At 41.4% G+C, this 15,039-nt stretch overlaps 1 protein-coding gene across 50 annotated transcripts in view; it reads left to right on the forward strand.

The window, feature by feature from the left end:
• Window positions 1-15,039, forward strand: part of Sorbs1 (sorbin and SH3 domain containing 1) — a 236,592-nt gene that overhangs the window by 154,586 nt on the left and 66,967 nt on the right. For 23 of the 50 annotated variants that reach the window (XM_063245184.1, XM_063245192.1, XM_063245191.1 and 20 more), the window contains 3 exons: window positions 338-367; window positions 5,854-6,023; window positions 8,005-8,068. In XM_063245184.1, coding sequence (XP_063101254.1) covers window positions 338-367; window positions 5,854-6,023; window positions 8,005-8,068 — 264 coding nt within the window. Of the gene's footprint in view, window positions 1-337; window positions 368-5,853; window positions 6,024-8,004; window positions 8,069-9,882; window positions 9,958-10,274; window positions 10,338-15,039 lie in introns of all 50 variants that reach the window. The other 27 variants (XM_063245166.1, XM_063245179.1, XM_063245182.1 and 24 more) reach the window with 3 other exon arrangements.

Genomic DNA, 15,039 nt, shown 5'->3' on the forward strand with positions numbered 1-15,039 from the left:
TGGTTCTAATCAGATTTTCCTCAAAAGATACCAAATCTGAGATCATATGAAGTCCTGTCATGTGAAACCAGAGGAGTTGGGAGGATCTCCTTCAGTGATGAGATCATTTTGAGATGAGATACAAACTTCTAGAAAACAGAGGCAGGACCAAGTAAGGGGTGGAGTTCTGCAGATATTTGGGAACCTGACTCTAACTCGGTATTTTAGTACCGAAGCCCAAAGGACAGTGAGATTGCAGTCTTGGACCCTAATTACAATAGCTATGCCAGGACTTCCTTGTCTTGCCATGTACTATATAAATCTCACTCTTACCATGTCTTCTTTTCTTTTATCATAGAGCAGCAAAAACGACTCAGTAGCCTTTCAGGTAAGTGAGGAATATATTTATTTGCACATCAACTCTTGTTTCTGTTAAAGTGGGCTTTTAGTCACTAGCCTATGTTCAGTCAGTACAAATGTCTGAGCTCCTGTATGTGTTGGGATCTCTGTTGCTAGGTAAGAAAGATGATGAAAATAGACATCATTTCTACCTGCTGCAGCTTGCCTCTGGGGCTAGTAAACCAAAGTAGTATTCATGTCCCCTGGAACTGTGATGAGTGCCATGATGGTAAGACAGGATGTGCTGGCTGAAGAGCACAGAGGACTCTGCTTTAGATGTAGCACTCAGGGCAGGCCTCTGAAGAGGTTACCTTTTGTTGCTTCGGTGACTCTCTTGGGAGGTGACAAGTCTGGGGTTGGGAAGTATGGACAAGTAAGTTTTGGGTGGCAAGCCCAGATGCCGGTAGATAACCCTGGAAATGTGGGTTCATGTGAGAGTCTTCAAGTCAGCAGTGCCTGAAATTGCTCCTTGAATTTGGCATCAGGATTTCCTGGAGATTTTGTTAAAGCTCAGATTCCCAGGCTTTGTCTCTAGAGATTCAGGTTTAATGAGTACAGAAGAGAATCTGCACCTTTAACCAGCTCTGGGTGGGTGGTGTTAATATCGTCCCCTCTGGGTGATAAGTGGGTCATCAAGGCCTATGACAGTGTAGAGTGATTGCAGATAGAAACAGATTTCAGGGCTCATTCCCTAAGGAAGTATGCAGGTTTGTGCTACAATGTTAGGGGGAGCAAGGGCTAGATGTACTGGTGAATTTTTGAGATATCCTAGGAATACAGGGAAGTTTAGCCATTTCCTATAGCTTTTCTGCTTGAAGACCAAAGGAGATTCTGCTTATAAACAACTGAGTGCTTGAGCTTGGCACTTGCTAAATACTTACTGGTTGTGAGTTATTGTTATAGCAGGGCCCTCTGCTGACTCCTCATTAGTCATTTCACTGAGTACCTTCTTTGTTTCAGGCACAGAGCCAGGCTCTGGGGCTGCATCAGAGAACTGTGCTGCCCATAGTTAGCTGGTGGTGTGATGCGATGTTCTGTCATCTTTCTTTGGTCATGTCCTTCTTGGGATAATCTAATGAAGGCAGTAGATTCATTCTCCATAAAAGCCACATCTATGCAAATATATATACATGAATTCCATGGATTTGCAAATACTCATGAACTCCAGGGTTAAGAACCTCTAATCTGGCAAATAACTGAAGCCACCATTTTCTGAGCAGCTGATACATGTTTCTGCGTGAGATTTATGCCTCTGCTGTTCCCGTGATTTGTGCGGAGTCTGGGTAGGGAGGACGTGGGGTTCTCACACTCTCTTGGGTTTATCAGGACTTAGCCACAGGACCAGGACAGGCTGCAGTTGAGTTCCAGGTGCCCTCACTGCCCTCCTCAAGCTGCCATATTATAGTCCGCTTCATTCCCTGGCCCCAGTCCAGGTTGCTGAGGGCAGTCGCCCTGGGGGGAAACAGTAAAAGGTTGCTCTGGTGGGCTCCTTTCTGTCGGTGAGGTTTTGAAAGACATAGTGGAATGGATGAATTAAGCAACCAGCCACATGTTAGGAGAGCCAGCGTGGGTCCTGGATTTCCCTTCTCAGAGCTCTTTGTCACTGGACAAGTGATTTCACCTCTTTGACTTCAGTTTCCTCATGTAGGAAATGAGGATGCTAAGCTTGCTCCTGCCTGGAGGAGCTGTTGTATGTGACTGAAATAGGAGGATCCTTTGTACCCTGGAAAGAGCCAATTCGTAGGAGGGCTTCTCCACCATGCTGGTAGGCTCAGCTCTCAAACAAGACTAATGATACCACCTTTCTTGGGTTTTGAGACAGATCCACTAATGATGTTTGATACAATGGACCTAGAGCAGATGCTCATTAAGTTGTTAGTTTTTTGTTTAAATGGAAGTAATTTTGTTCAGGAGCTTCCAATGGAAAGCTGGCTGGGCTGGCACTTCCCAGACTGTGAGCCTTGGAGCAAATGAGGCTTACTTGGGGGATGGGCCTCAAGGCCACCAACCTCCATGCTTTAACAGAGCCTTCTTTGGGTCATGATGCTCAGAGAGTCATCTGGAATGGAACCTCCCCATTTTTGACTTATGTGGTTCATAGTCTTCTTAGAAGAAGGGAAGACTTACAAGATAAGGAAACAAGGCTAGGATGGGGTCTAGCACAGGGTGTAGAGAGGCCAACTTTCTTTTCCAGGGCAATATAAGTGTGGCTGTCATCCTCAGTCGTAAAGCTTTGGGGATAGGAAAATTTTAACTCTCCTCCCGTACATAGAGGCCCTGTCTGAATTGTTGGTATCATCATTTATTTAGTGGTCCAAGACTGTCTTTAAAAAGCACAGTAAATTAGAAAGAAATGCCCTATCGTATGCTGGATTCTTGTCTTCCTAGTAAGAAGTGAGAGCAAGCTTTCTCTGTAACTTGGATGGTAAAAGGGTGGCTCTGTCATCTGCATGAAACAATTGTCACTTTGGTTTTTCACTCTATAATGTAACACTTTTTATTCAAGATCTGTAGTTCATTTCTCCATACATCAAAATCTACTCAGTTAGGGATTACATGATAATAAACTTTGAAAATAAAATCATTTCAGGCTAGTTTTTATAGATCAAAAGGACTCTGGCAAATCCATAAACTATTATCATGAGTCTTACAGTTGCAACCATCTGCCCTGAAAACATTTTTTTTAAAAAAAGAATTATTGTGGGTCTAGAAACCCTTGAGAATTGATGTCTGTGGTTTCCCTACCTTACAGCATGATGGTAATGAGCACCTTCACATATCAGGTGGAGTTTGGACCCCGTTTGCCTGCGCTTTCTTGGTCTCACCTAGGGAAGCTTTTCCTAGTGGTAGTGCTCAAAAAGCCAAATTATGGGTAGACTCAGAATGTCCCCGTCCTTTCTGCCAAATATATGGACTCATGTTGGAATTTCCTAGAGTATAAGATCTTGTCGTATAAAGCCAGCCTGGTTTAAATCCTTTACAGTATATGGTGATGGTTCCAGAAACTGGGTTTTCTGAAGCATGAGTTTTGCATAGAATATTTAGCAATCATTCTGCCCTTATAGATGGAGCATAAATTTTAGAAGTTTGTTTGAAATCAGGGCAAGAGCCATCCCGCTGAGAGGAAGCCACCCTGCTTGAAATAGTAAAACCTGAGCATCCTGACTTCCCTGTTTCCAGCTGCCCACACACAGATACCTCTGACTGCCACAACTTTGCATCGACCCTTGGAGCCTTATTTTTTCCTTTCTTTTTGACAAAGCACAGTGGCAACTCTGTTCACAAACTTCATTCTTTCCATGATTCTTACTGCAAGGTGAATTAAAGGAGAACCGAATCAAATTTCCCTGTGAAGTCAACATTAAACCTAACCACTGACTTTGATTCAATTCTTGTCCAATTCAATTTGCAACCAGAAGCATGGAAAGTATTAACTTCCTGAACCGAGGCATCACTTGTATCATAGCCCAGCCTGCGCTTTGCACCTCTGTCTAGTCAATGAGCATTTAACGAATAGCCAGCACATATCGATGTCCTTCATTCTCTTTTGGGCTTTGTTGATAGGGCTTAAGGCTTAAGCCTTTTAGACCTCTCCAGTTACCTGAAAAAGTCTTTCTTCTGTACTGCATTATCTCCCTGCTTTCTGCTTATGATCTATCACTTTTTCTGCTGACTGGCACCTGCCCTTCTGAACTGTTTGCTTCAGTGTTCTGTGATTTTCCTCTTGCCTAATCTAATGCCTCCTCTTCGGCTTCAATTTTTGGGTAGGTGTGTTTCTTTTTTTTTTTTTTAATTTTATTTTTTTAACATGTTCAACCACCCACATCTTATTTCTGTTGCGTCTGCTTTTGTATATGTCATATTTCCTGGTTGCTCTGTTATGCCTTGCACGACTCCCATATCTGTTTGCAGGTTCTTCTGCTTTTCAGCCTGCACCTTTGACATCACTCAGTGCAGGACTTCAGCCTTTGCTCTGTTCTCACCTCCTTCCACCCCTTGAATTCTTATGTGGTCTTCACATTGCTATGGCTTTTGTGCTGATGACTCCAAAATTGCACTCATGCCAAGGCATCTCAACTGGACTCCCTCCATATTTCTCCTGGAGTCTCTAGAATATTTTTGCCTGAGTGTTTCACTGCCTTCTCAAAGTTACGGTGGTCTAAATGGAAACAGCCATCTGTCTCTCACTTCCCCAACTCACTTCCCTTTCCTAGGAAACCTTTGAGGAAGGTGAGTGAGTACCTGGCTCAGAGAGTAGTCAAGTGGACACCAGGCCACATCCCAGCTTGGCCATGTGCTGGCTTCATGACTTAAAGCAGGGAACTTTAACATCTCTGAGTGTTGGTCTGCTTAACTATTTAAAAAAATTAGAAGAGTAGTAGTTTCTCACTCAGAAAGCTATTGGGAGGATGAAAGGTGGCAATCTGTGAGGAGTACGCAGTGCAGTGCCTGGCACATTGTGATCTTGGAGTAGCAAAGAGGCACCTGGGCATTTGCTTATGCTCTTCCCTCTGTCAGAGCACCTTCCACTTCCTGTTCTCAGACAAGTTGGCCCTGAACCTAAATTTCCTAGCTGAGCTGAATGCTGAATCCTTTTTAGACCTTATCCTCCCACATTCTCATTGTTGGCTCCCCCCCCCCCCACTTCCCATACAAACTCCCTGAAGTCCAAGGATTCTGAGATGTGCACCCTTGTGTCTCCAGGAGAGCACAATTCAGAGCATCTGGCAGGTGTTTAGTTGTGGCTCCCCAGTCAGTGAATGACATGGCTTGGAATAATAAAGTATAATAAGTAATTGTATAATTTGAAAACCACCTTGAATGTTTGTTAGCTCTCTATAACTTCTGATGTTGAGCCAAATTAAATAAACTTGGAGAAGCTCTTAGTACTGTATAGCTCTCTGAGTACTTCGGCTTTAATTATCTTAATAAGCCTCATTATGTGACACTGCTGTGAGCTTGCCAGTGGAAACATTATTCCCATTTTTGGATGAGAAAAATGAGGCACAGAAAAGTTAAATGACTTTCTGAAGAGGAAGTACAAACTTCCCAGTAATTTTTAATCACCTCCTTATGGCCCTACCTGCTCTAGTAGTGTCTAGAATTTTCGGAACTACTTGAATATCCAGAATACCTCTGCAAAACACATTGTTATAAAATATTTTTAAAAGGCCAGATAAAAAATAGTTTAGGTTTTGTAGGAAGTATAGTCCCAGCTCTTCAGCTTAGCCCTGGTATCACAAAGGCATCCATAAATAACATATAAATGAACATGCATGGCTGTGTTTCAGCAAAACTTTAGTTACAAAAATAGGTGGCCAACCCATGGGCTACACTTCGCTGATCTCTGCCTTAAGTGACGATAGTTTCAGTTGGGAGTTAGCAAATACTCTTTCCCCTGACTGGACTGTTTGAGAGTGTTTTGCTTTGGTGCTGTTAGAAGTGCTTCAGATAACTAGTGCTTTTCATTTCCAGATTCTGTCTCAGAAAGAAGAGTGGGTGAGAACTCATCACCAACCCAGGAAAAACCCACATCACCCAGCAGCACTACTGAAAAAAGAGCAAAAGATGACAGTAGGCGAGTGGTGAAAAGCACGCAGGACCTAAGCGATGTGTCCATGGATGAAGTGGGCATTCCGCTCCGGGTATGAATACTGACCTAAAAGGTCCTTTTATACTTCAGCTTCAACAAGTCATGACAAGAATGCCACTCAGAGTGCATGTGAACCCCATGTGTGGGTTATGGAGGCCTGGAAGGGCGGGCCTTGCACTGGCATCTGACCTGAAGTGCCAGACCCCTCCCCTCATAAGCTGTGTTCCAGATGTGGCACATGACAGCTTTTCCAGAGTGGGTGGGGAGTGTTAATTAATCTCATGGAAAAATAAATTTCACGATGAAATGAAAAGGAAGGCTATCTGGGTGGCACAGAGTCAGAGGTTTCTCTGCAGCAGAATGAGAGGCTTTGGCCTTGTGAATGTTCAGGGGAGGATGCCATGGGATATCTTCCTTTGCTACCATTTTGTGGATGGAGCCTGTTCAGAAATTCTTGCTCCAGAGGTAGAGCATCCTGGAGAATGTGAGGGCCGCATCCCTGTTTATGGGTTTAGGAAGAAGATTGCCCAGGGTAGGAGCTACCCATCATTCAGAGTCAGCAGGAAATGCTAGAGGAGGCTAGAGCAGGTCGCCTGGCAACCATTCTCTGCTCTTCTTGCTGGTTAGGTGTCCTAGGGTCCTTCAGACCCTAAGGAATGCAGGGCAACCTACCTTTTGAAGCTAGACTCAAGTGAATTGCATTTCTCTCCATGTCTAACAGTCCACTGGCTGCACTATGTCCCTTCGTGATTTCATTTTGGAAAAAGGGATATTGTTTGTATCGTTTTGAAAGAGGCCAAAAGAAACAGTCATGAGCTAACTTTCAAAGGAACTCTAACCTGTTCCTAAATAATAATATTGAAAGCAAATTATTACCAGCTATTATTGCAGCTATCGTTTGCTGAATACATTATCTAATTTAGACCTGGAATGAGTAGTCCTAAAATTGTACCCATTTTATAGATGTTAATCAATTTTGCATCACTACAATGAAATAGTCAATTTATAAAGTAAAGATAGGTTTATTTTGGCTTGTAGTTTTGGAGGTTCAAGACAAAAATTGAGTTGTTCCCTCGATATGGGGCTCCAGTAAAGGTGGCACTTCATGAGAGAAGGGTACATCAGAATTGTGCTTATATTATGAGCCAGGAAACAGAAAAGACATGCGGGGTCCTTCTATTCTTTTTGAAGGCAGGTACCTATGTACCTAATGACCTTCCACTAGATCCCACAGAACTAACCCAGAAACCATACCTTTAAATATGGATGTCTAGGGGACATTCATCCAAACCATACCAGTGAGGAAACAGAGACTCTGAGGAACTACATTAGTCTTCCAAAATTGCACAACTTGTGGGTGATAGTGTTTGACCAGCTCCCAAACCTGTGGCCCTCACCATTATGTTAGGAGGGCCTCCTGATCACTTTTGTCCCATCTCTGTGACCTTGGGAAAAATCTCGTATCTTCATCTGTAAAGTAGGAGGGAAACTATTTTAACATAACTGACTATCTGTCTTTCCTTGTTTTATTTTTATCTTAAAAATAATGAAAAAAACTACCCAGATTTGTGGTGAGGATGATGCTCTGGTATTGGGTACTATAACAGGATATGTTTTAATGTATGCATTCTAAATCTGACCTATGCGAGGTGACTTGGATACTTACCTACAGAGGAACCCAGAATGGTTGGGGGCACAGTATGATAAAGCAAGTATTTTTGCCTTGTAACTTTACTTCAGTTTCTTGTATTTTGCCTATGGGAGAAATTTGTATGAAAAAAGAGATTTAAAAAAATTAGTAAAAGACATAATTCAAGCCTGTCTTTGCCCACTTTTCTTCAAGAAATGCATCTTTTTCACCAAATAGTCTGTAAATTCTAACTTTGTTTTTTCTCCAAATTTTTATATTTAAGATACGAAGGTGGCTGAGTTTTGACTTAAGATGTTGTGATTTCCCTGTTTGATTTTGATATTGTGAACATATAAATTCTGAAATATGCTAACATCTTCATTTCATTTTACCTTTTCTCCAGAATACTGAACGATCAAAAGACTGGTACAAGACCATGTTTAAACAGATCCACAAACTGAACAGAGGTACTGATTTTCACTTGTCAAAGCTAAGTGCCCATATGTTGACTGGTGGTGTGGGCCTGAAGTCATTTTGTTTAGACTCCAGGAACCGGGGTCCTGCACGTGGATCCCACTAGGTACTGACCTGCCTGAGCCCAGTCATTTGCCTTCAGACCCAGGAGGGGTGATGCTCCTGTGTGCCTACCTCTGCTTTGTAACTGGAGGTCAGCTCACACGTCTTCCCTCCCAGCTCCTGCAGAATGCAGTAAGCTGAGGCTAACACTATGCCTGTGCTCTGTACCTACCGCCTGAGATGTGAACAGCTCCATCTCCCACCTGCTTCCAGCTTTAGTTGCATCCTGTGTCAGCCCATGACTGCCTTGCAGGCCAGGCAAGTTGGACAAGCCCTGAACGAGAAATCAAGAAAACTTCTCATGTATTTTCAGCCCCTGCCAAGTACTCATATGACTTTGGCCTAATCATCTGTCTTTCTGTTTATCTTCTTTCCCTTCTTCCAAAGGTTGTTTCAGAATCCATATGAGAACACATTTGGCCTTGTGAAATAGAATGCATAATATACCTCTAAGGGTATGTTCGTATGAAAAATAAGTTTCCCTCTGGGAGTTAGCACTTGCCAGACGGCAAGCTGTGTCAGTCAAGAGCTGACACAGTAGAACCTGCTCAAGCTGAAAGAGAGGTGCTCCCAGATCATAGGGCTGCTGGACTGTCTGCAGGTGTCCCAGCATGGAGGGAGAACCTAGGCCAGTGCTGGAGCAGGTCACAACCTCACCAGCTCCCATTGCTACCTATGCCTTCAATCAGTACATAGGCAGGGATGTTGCTACACTGTGGGGTGGGTACCATTTCTCCTGCAGGCAGAGCAAGCTTTCCTTTCTTGTGCCCAAATCCAGTCTGGCTGCCTGGCATGGATGACACATGAAGGCAAAGAAAGTGTGTTCCAGTCTGTGTTCCCACCTAAACCACAAATATCCATTCTCTGATTAGTTGCAGATGCCAACTAACATCACTGTTAATTAGCTCCTGCTGGGTTCAAAATAAGCCAGGGTGTGACCCTCTTCAAACTGTCTCTAAATATTGAGATGCTCAGTATTTAGCGTTTCTGAGGCAAGAGTAAGTGTGCTATGGTTGGATGGATGAGTTCAGTCATCATGGGGATGCTGAATGCTAGATCTCTGTGACTGGCTGGGTCAGCTCCATTGATCACTTCCTAAAATGACTGCATTTTCTTTAGCAATTTGTGCCTCTGTCCCTCAGACTTAGCTTTGGAAGACTAAACACAGTGACAAGTGCATGTATATGTGCAAAATATCTAATTCTGCTCTGCAAGCAGAATTATAGTTATTAACACAACTAAATTACAGATTCTAAACAAAACTACCTGCCCTGATGGGAGGCAATAGAATGTGAGAAATTAAGACTTCACTTGTTTGCTTGAGTCTAACACCCACAGCATAAGCTTTGATTGAAAAAAATTATTTTAGGATATTATTTTCATTACATATTACTTACTATCATACTTAATATCTCTGGCTTATAAATAGTGAAAACTTAAAGGTTTGTGCCCATTCTGCAGCCTGTTTATTATGTATAATTCACTGTCCATGAAAGTAGTGATATTGTCTCTTTTTGATGTGTCTCAGTTATTCAGGCAAAAAGACTGGATTTGTAAAAGCAATTTGAATTTCTTTTGTATGATCAGTGAAGTTTACTGTGTTCCAGAATTCAAGGAGTCTAAATTGTCTGTAGATTCCTTCTTGTTCATTCTCTCCATTTGTATCTGCCTTTATTCTCTCTCCCAAACTTGTTCCTCTGCCTAGACACTCCTGAAGAAAACCCTTATTTCCCTACGTACAAATTCCCTGAACTTCCTGAAATCCAGCAAAATTCTGAAGGTACCATAAATTAAGACAGTTTATCTGTTGTCCTAGCCTTAAATTAGTTCTTAGAGCTCCATTATAGGCATCAGATTTGGCTTTTAGATTTTATATAGCTTTTTTGGTTGGCGAACATTTTATTTCATTCATTTGCATGATGTGCTATATTAAAATGACTAAGTCCTTTCTAATTTATTAATCTATTTTTGAGTGTGATGCCTGTGTGCTTTAATAACACTAAAATAGGTAATTATTCAAAAGAATCAACTGGGAGTTGTTAGTCCCTCCACTTCATGGTGGGTAGTTTCAAAATCCACTACTTTTCTCTGCTGCAGAGGACAATCCTTACACTCCTACCTACCAGTTTCCTGCATCTACTCCTAGTCCTAAATCTGAAGGTAATTAAAGGAAAATTTTGTGCCTTCTTTTGTACTGGTGCTGTTTCATTTTCCTGGTGGCTGAAGGCTGGGCGTTTTCCTGGTGGCTAAAGGCTGTTTCCCATTTATTTGCTTCCCTCTAACCTTGTGTTTTGTGGTGTTGTCTTACTCCTTGCTGACTGTATCACTAAAGTTTGTCCAGATAGTATTTTACATTCTCTGAGGGTTTACATTATTAACAGGGTAACTATCATAGCTTAGTTATAATGCTTTGAAGAGCTGCTTGTACCTGTTATCCAGGACCAGGTGTCTGGGATGGTCCCCTGCTGCTGGTGACTGGACAGTAACTTGGCAATGCAGTCATGGTGCTGGGCTGCGGGTGGAAATGACAGCTCTCAACAACAGAAACATTACCAGGTTTTAAATATGCGCAACTGACTTGTCACTGGTCCTTTCTTGTCATAGACCCTCAGAGTGTCTCTCTTTGCTTAGGAATTCTCCAAAAGGGAAAAAATTTAGTAATAGTAGGAAATTATAGCTGTTGAAACTAAAGATTTGGGCAAGCTGAAAAACATCTTATCAAAGAGCCGCGTAGGGATTTGACCTGCTTGAGAGGTTAGCCCACCTGTATTGAACACATATTTTTTTCTGGGGCAAAAAGCTTCTGACAAGTTAGGTAGCAACATCTTGAGAATGACCAGAATAACAAAGATTGTCTAATATTTGGTTGAGCAACCCAGAAAAAAGGTGTGAAGGAGTACAGAGAAAGAAATTCTGTTAAATGTTGTGGCATCGGAGATTGCATAGTGCAGCCTTCATTCAGTAGTAAGGAGCACTGGTGTGTACAATGCACTTTCCTGGGAACTAAGGACAGTGCTGTAAATAGGACACGTAGTCTGTCAGGTCTGGCAGGGAGTTGGACAAGACCACATCAGTGTACCATATCTCATATTAAGGGCAATTGGAAAGCGCTTTTCCAGAAGGTCACAGAAAACCTTGCTGGCGCACAGAAGTGCTCAGTAATACTTTAGTAATGTTGTGAGTGATGGCGTTGGGCTGTAGAACCAAGAGTTCTCATTTAGAACCTCAGGGCCAGCATCCCAATGCTCCTGTTCTTTAATCATTCAGCCAGCCATGCTGCTAAGCCCTCGTCATTGGCAAAGTCATTCACTAGACTGTGCCGATCACTTAGCATGTGTAAGATGGCACAATGAGATGGCTTAGATCCAGGGTTAGTTAAAATGTCAGTGTCTGATTTTTTTTTTAAATTTTATTTAATGAGAAAAAGAAAAAAAAACAGAGAAAGGGTACAAGTTATACAGAATTTCAGAAAAAATAAACAGTAGGAAATCACTAGTTAATAGATTACATATAGTCGTCTTAGAAATAGTTGTTCAAGTTACAAATTTAAAGCATATATAGTGGACTTTCAAACAATGAGACTGCAAACAGTTCTGTTCAATGATCCAACAAAACTCAGTAATATGATTTTCTATCTTACACACTTAAATATACATGCAGTTATATCCTTTAGAGCACTTTCTTTTCCTCTCTTTTGTACTATGACAATTACACATTTTGGGTTTTATTACTCCCACAGTTCTTATTACTTTTTTTTGAAGAGAGTAAAACCAAATGTGACATAACAGAACAGAGTCAGTCAAATCAAAAGGATGGACATAATACATAATGTAAAAACAAAATAAGAGTGATCAACAAGATAGCCTCTTGCTATCTTAAAAAGAATCTACAAGATACACTAAAGATCTACAAGATAGCCTCTTGCTATCTTAAAAAGAATTGCCTATATTGTCAGTTATAATAAAATTGAACAAAACAGTAAAGAATAAAACCAAAACATTGAAGACATTACAGGACTTCAAAAGAAGATAATGGTCAACCAGAATGGGTGTCATAATGAATCTTATTGTCTTCACAGTTGTTGCCTATACTTTCGAACTTGGTACTATCAAGCAAAACAGAATAGAGGAAAATCAGTCAAAACAAGATGGTGAGGGCTATACAGGGTTTCAAATCAAGTTAATAGGAAATCAAAGTGGGTTACTATAATATATCCTGCTATTTTTAAATTTATTTTTCCCTTAATTAAAAAGACAAAAGTAAAAAAGTAAATGGAGATTGAGATAAAAGAGGGCATAACAACAAAACAGCGCAGGTCAAAACATAACCATTTAAGCAAAATAGTGTTTCACCACCAGATATTCCGACATAAAAGTAGTTACCATAGTGTCTCTTTCCTTGAAAGCTTTGAGTATAACTTCATATACTGTAGCACCAAACATCTCAAGACAATGTAAAACTATTCACGACAGTATTAAACCAACTAGCAGAAAATGAACAATGTTTTTTGTATAATCTCCTTGTCTATAAAAGTTTTTGCTTATATTATCATATATAATAAAATCCAATAAGACACAACCTGTTAAGAACGATGGAGACAAAAGAAAAAAAGCTTGATGGGACTTCAAAACAAGATGATACTAAATCAGCACTAGCAATTATGATGTCTTGTTTTCTCCAAAATAGCTGTTCCTACCACCCAACCTTCTCTGCCTCATTTCTGTTGAGCTCTTTTTCTGTCATTAGTTGTCAGTTTGTCTTCTTCATTTTGCTTTCTGCTCCATTCATTGTGGCCTCTCTGCCACTGTTTCTGGAATCTTGGTATTTTCCTTTTTTAGAATATCTTGCAGTATTCTCTGTAGAGTTGAATTGGTGGTTGCAAATTCCCCTAGTTCCTCTTTATCCTGGAAGCACCTTGTTTTTCCATCAATTTCGAGGGACAGTTGTGCAGGATATATCAGTCTTGGCTGGAGGTTATTATCTTTCAAATCTTGAGTTATTTCCCCCCATGCTCTTCGTGATTGGATGGTTTGTGCCGAGAAGTCTGCTGTAATTCTGATGGGTGTTCCCTTGTAAGTGATTTGTTTCTTGTCTCTGATGGCTTTTCATATTCTGTTCTTATATTGGATTTCTGGAATTTTGATTATTATATGCCTGGGTTTAGCTCTGTTTCGATTGTAGATGGCTGGAGTCCTGTATGCCTCATACATCTGAGTATCTTTACCTTTTGCTAAATTAGGGAAATTATCCTGTATCATTTCTGTGAATAGCTTTTGTAGTTTATTTGTTTGTGTCCCTACTTCTTCTTTTATGTTCTTAAGTCTTAAGTTACAGATTCTCTTATCATCTTCTAGCCTTTGTATTATTGCTGTTTGTTTTCTTGTTATTTTTAAGAAGTTTTTCATTTCATGCTCCCACATTACAAATCTGCTCTCCAGTTCAGAAATCTATCCTTAGTTTCTTTCAAGCTGTTATGCTAACTTTCGATAGTTTTTAGTTTCCTGGTAATCTCTTTGAACCTGCTTCACATATTCTATGTTTTCTCTATTTTCTCCATCAAACAATTCTCCCCTTTTTTTCTGTTCTTCCATTCCACCATCTGTTTTTTCTTGGGCAGTGCTTAGCATTTCTCTAACTATTCTACTTATATCTTGCTTTATTTCATTAAATACTTCACTTTTGAACTCATCTATGAGGCTCCGGAGATATCGCTTTATGTCTATTGGTGCTGGTTCTGATATTGCATGTTTTCTGTCCTCATTCTCCTTTGTATTTACCTTTCCTGGATCAGTGTTCTCAGGATTGGGCACTGAGGACCCTTTCTTGTTGCTCCCTCTTCCCATACTTTTTGTTCCTTCCATACAAGCGTATGTAGGAGGCCCAGTTTTTTTCTTTTCTCTTTGTCTGTTACAGTTTCTTTGAATGTACCAGCTAGATGTACCCACTGCAGTGTACTAGGGAGACACAGACCTGGGCAGCCTCTGCTGGGCCCGTCCCTCCAGATCAACCTAGTGAAGGCTTCACTGCTAGGGTGCACCACCAGGCACAGGGACCTGGTTTGGACTAGCCTACTAGATCTTAGTCCGTGGCATCACCAGGCCAAGCACTCCCCACCAATCCCACTAGAGGGGAATATGCGACTAAAGTCACGGCTAGTCTGCCCAGTCCCAGAATGTCCTCTTTTGGAGCCTCCTAGTCTATGGAAGGGTCCCCATTCCTCTCTCTCACCGAAGGTCAATGCAGGGCTCCCCGCCAGTCCTGCTCTCAACTCCGTTTGCTGATTCCGCTCTCAGAGCTTTCATGCATCTCTTTCCCTGCTGTGCAGATTCAGATGCAGCAGTGGTGGCAGGAAATTCAAATCGCGGCTTCCAGAGGCACGGGTTCCAGCTTACGTGCTGAGATTTTATCTGTTCCGGTTATAGCACCGGGATTGCATTTCCAGTTGGTTTCTCTCAGCTTAGTTCGTTCCTGGGTCGGCAGGGTATATCTCCCCTTGCTTAGGACTCCTCATACTGCACCATTCCTGGATTCTAAGCTGACTATTTCAGAGAGCCTCCATAGCTGCTGTTATCTATCCACCATGTTCTCCCGGAAGTCCAGTGTCTGCTTTTGATGTGTCTCATATGTCCTAGTCAGTGGTTTCAAACCATTTCATACCTGACACCTACTTTGAATGAAACATCTACTAAACAAACCTAGACTTAGAAAACTAAAAGCTGATAACTTAATTGTGACCAGTGACATCACCACTGACAAGAATCTATCTGTTCAGTGTACTGACTTGAGCTAAAATCATTGCTGAAGAAACAGCCGAATCGTTTGAGGAAAAAGCTTTTCCTAGGATAATTTTGACTAATTGCAA

The sequence above is a fragment of the Cavia porcellus genome, unplaced genomic scaffold (assembly GCF_034190915.1).
Source record: "Cavia porcellus strain 051 isolate PalLab524CR breed Dunkin Hartley unplaced genomic scaffold, mCavPor4.1 scaffold_2, whole genome shotgun sequence".
Taxonomy (NCBI): domain Eukaryota; kingdom Metazoa; phylum Chordata; class Mammalia; order Rodentia; family Caviidae; genus Cavia; species Cavia porcellus.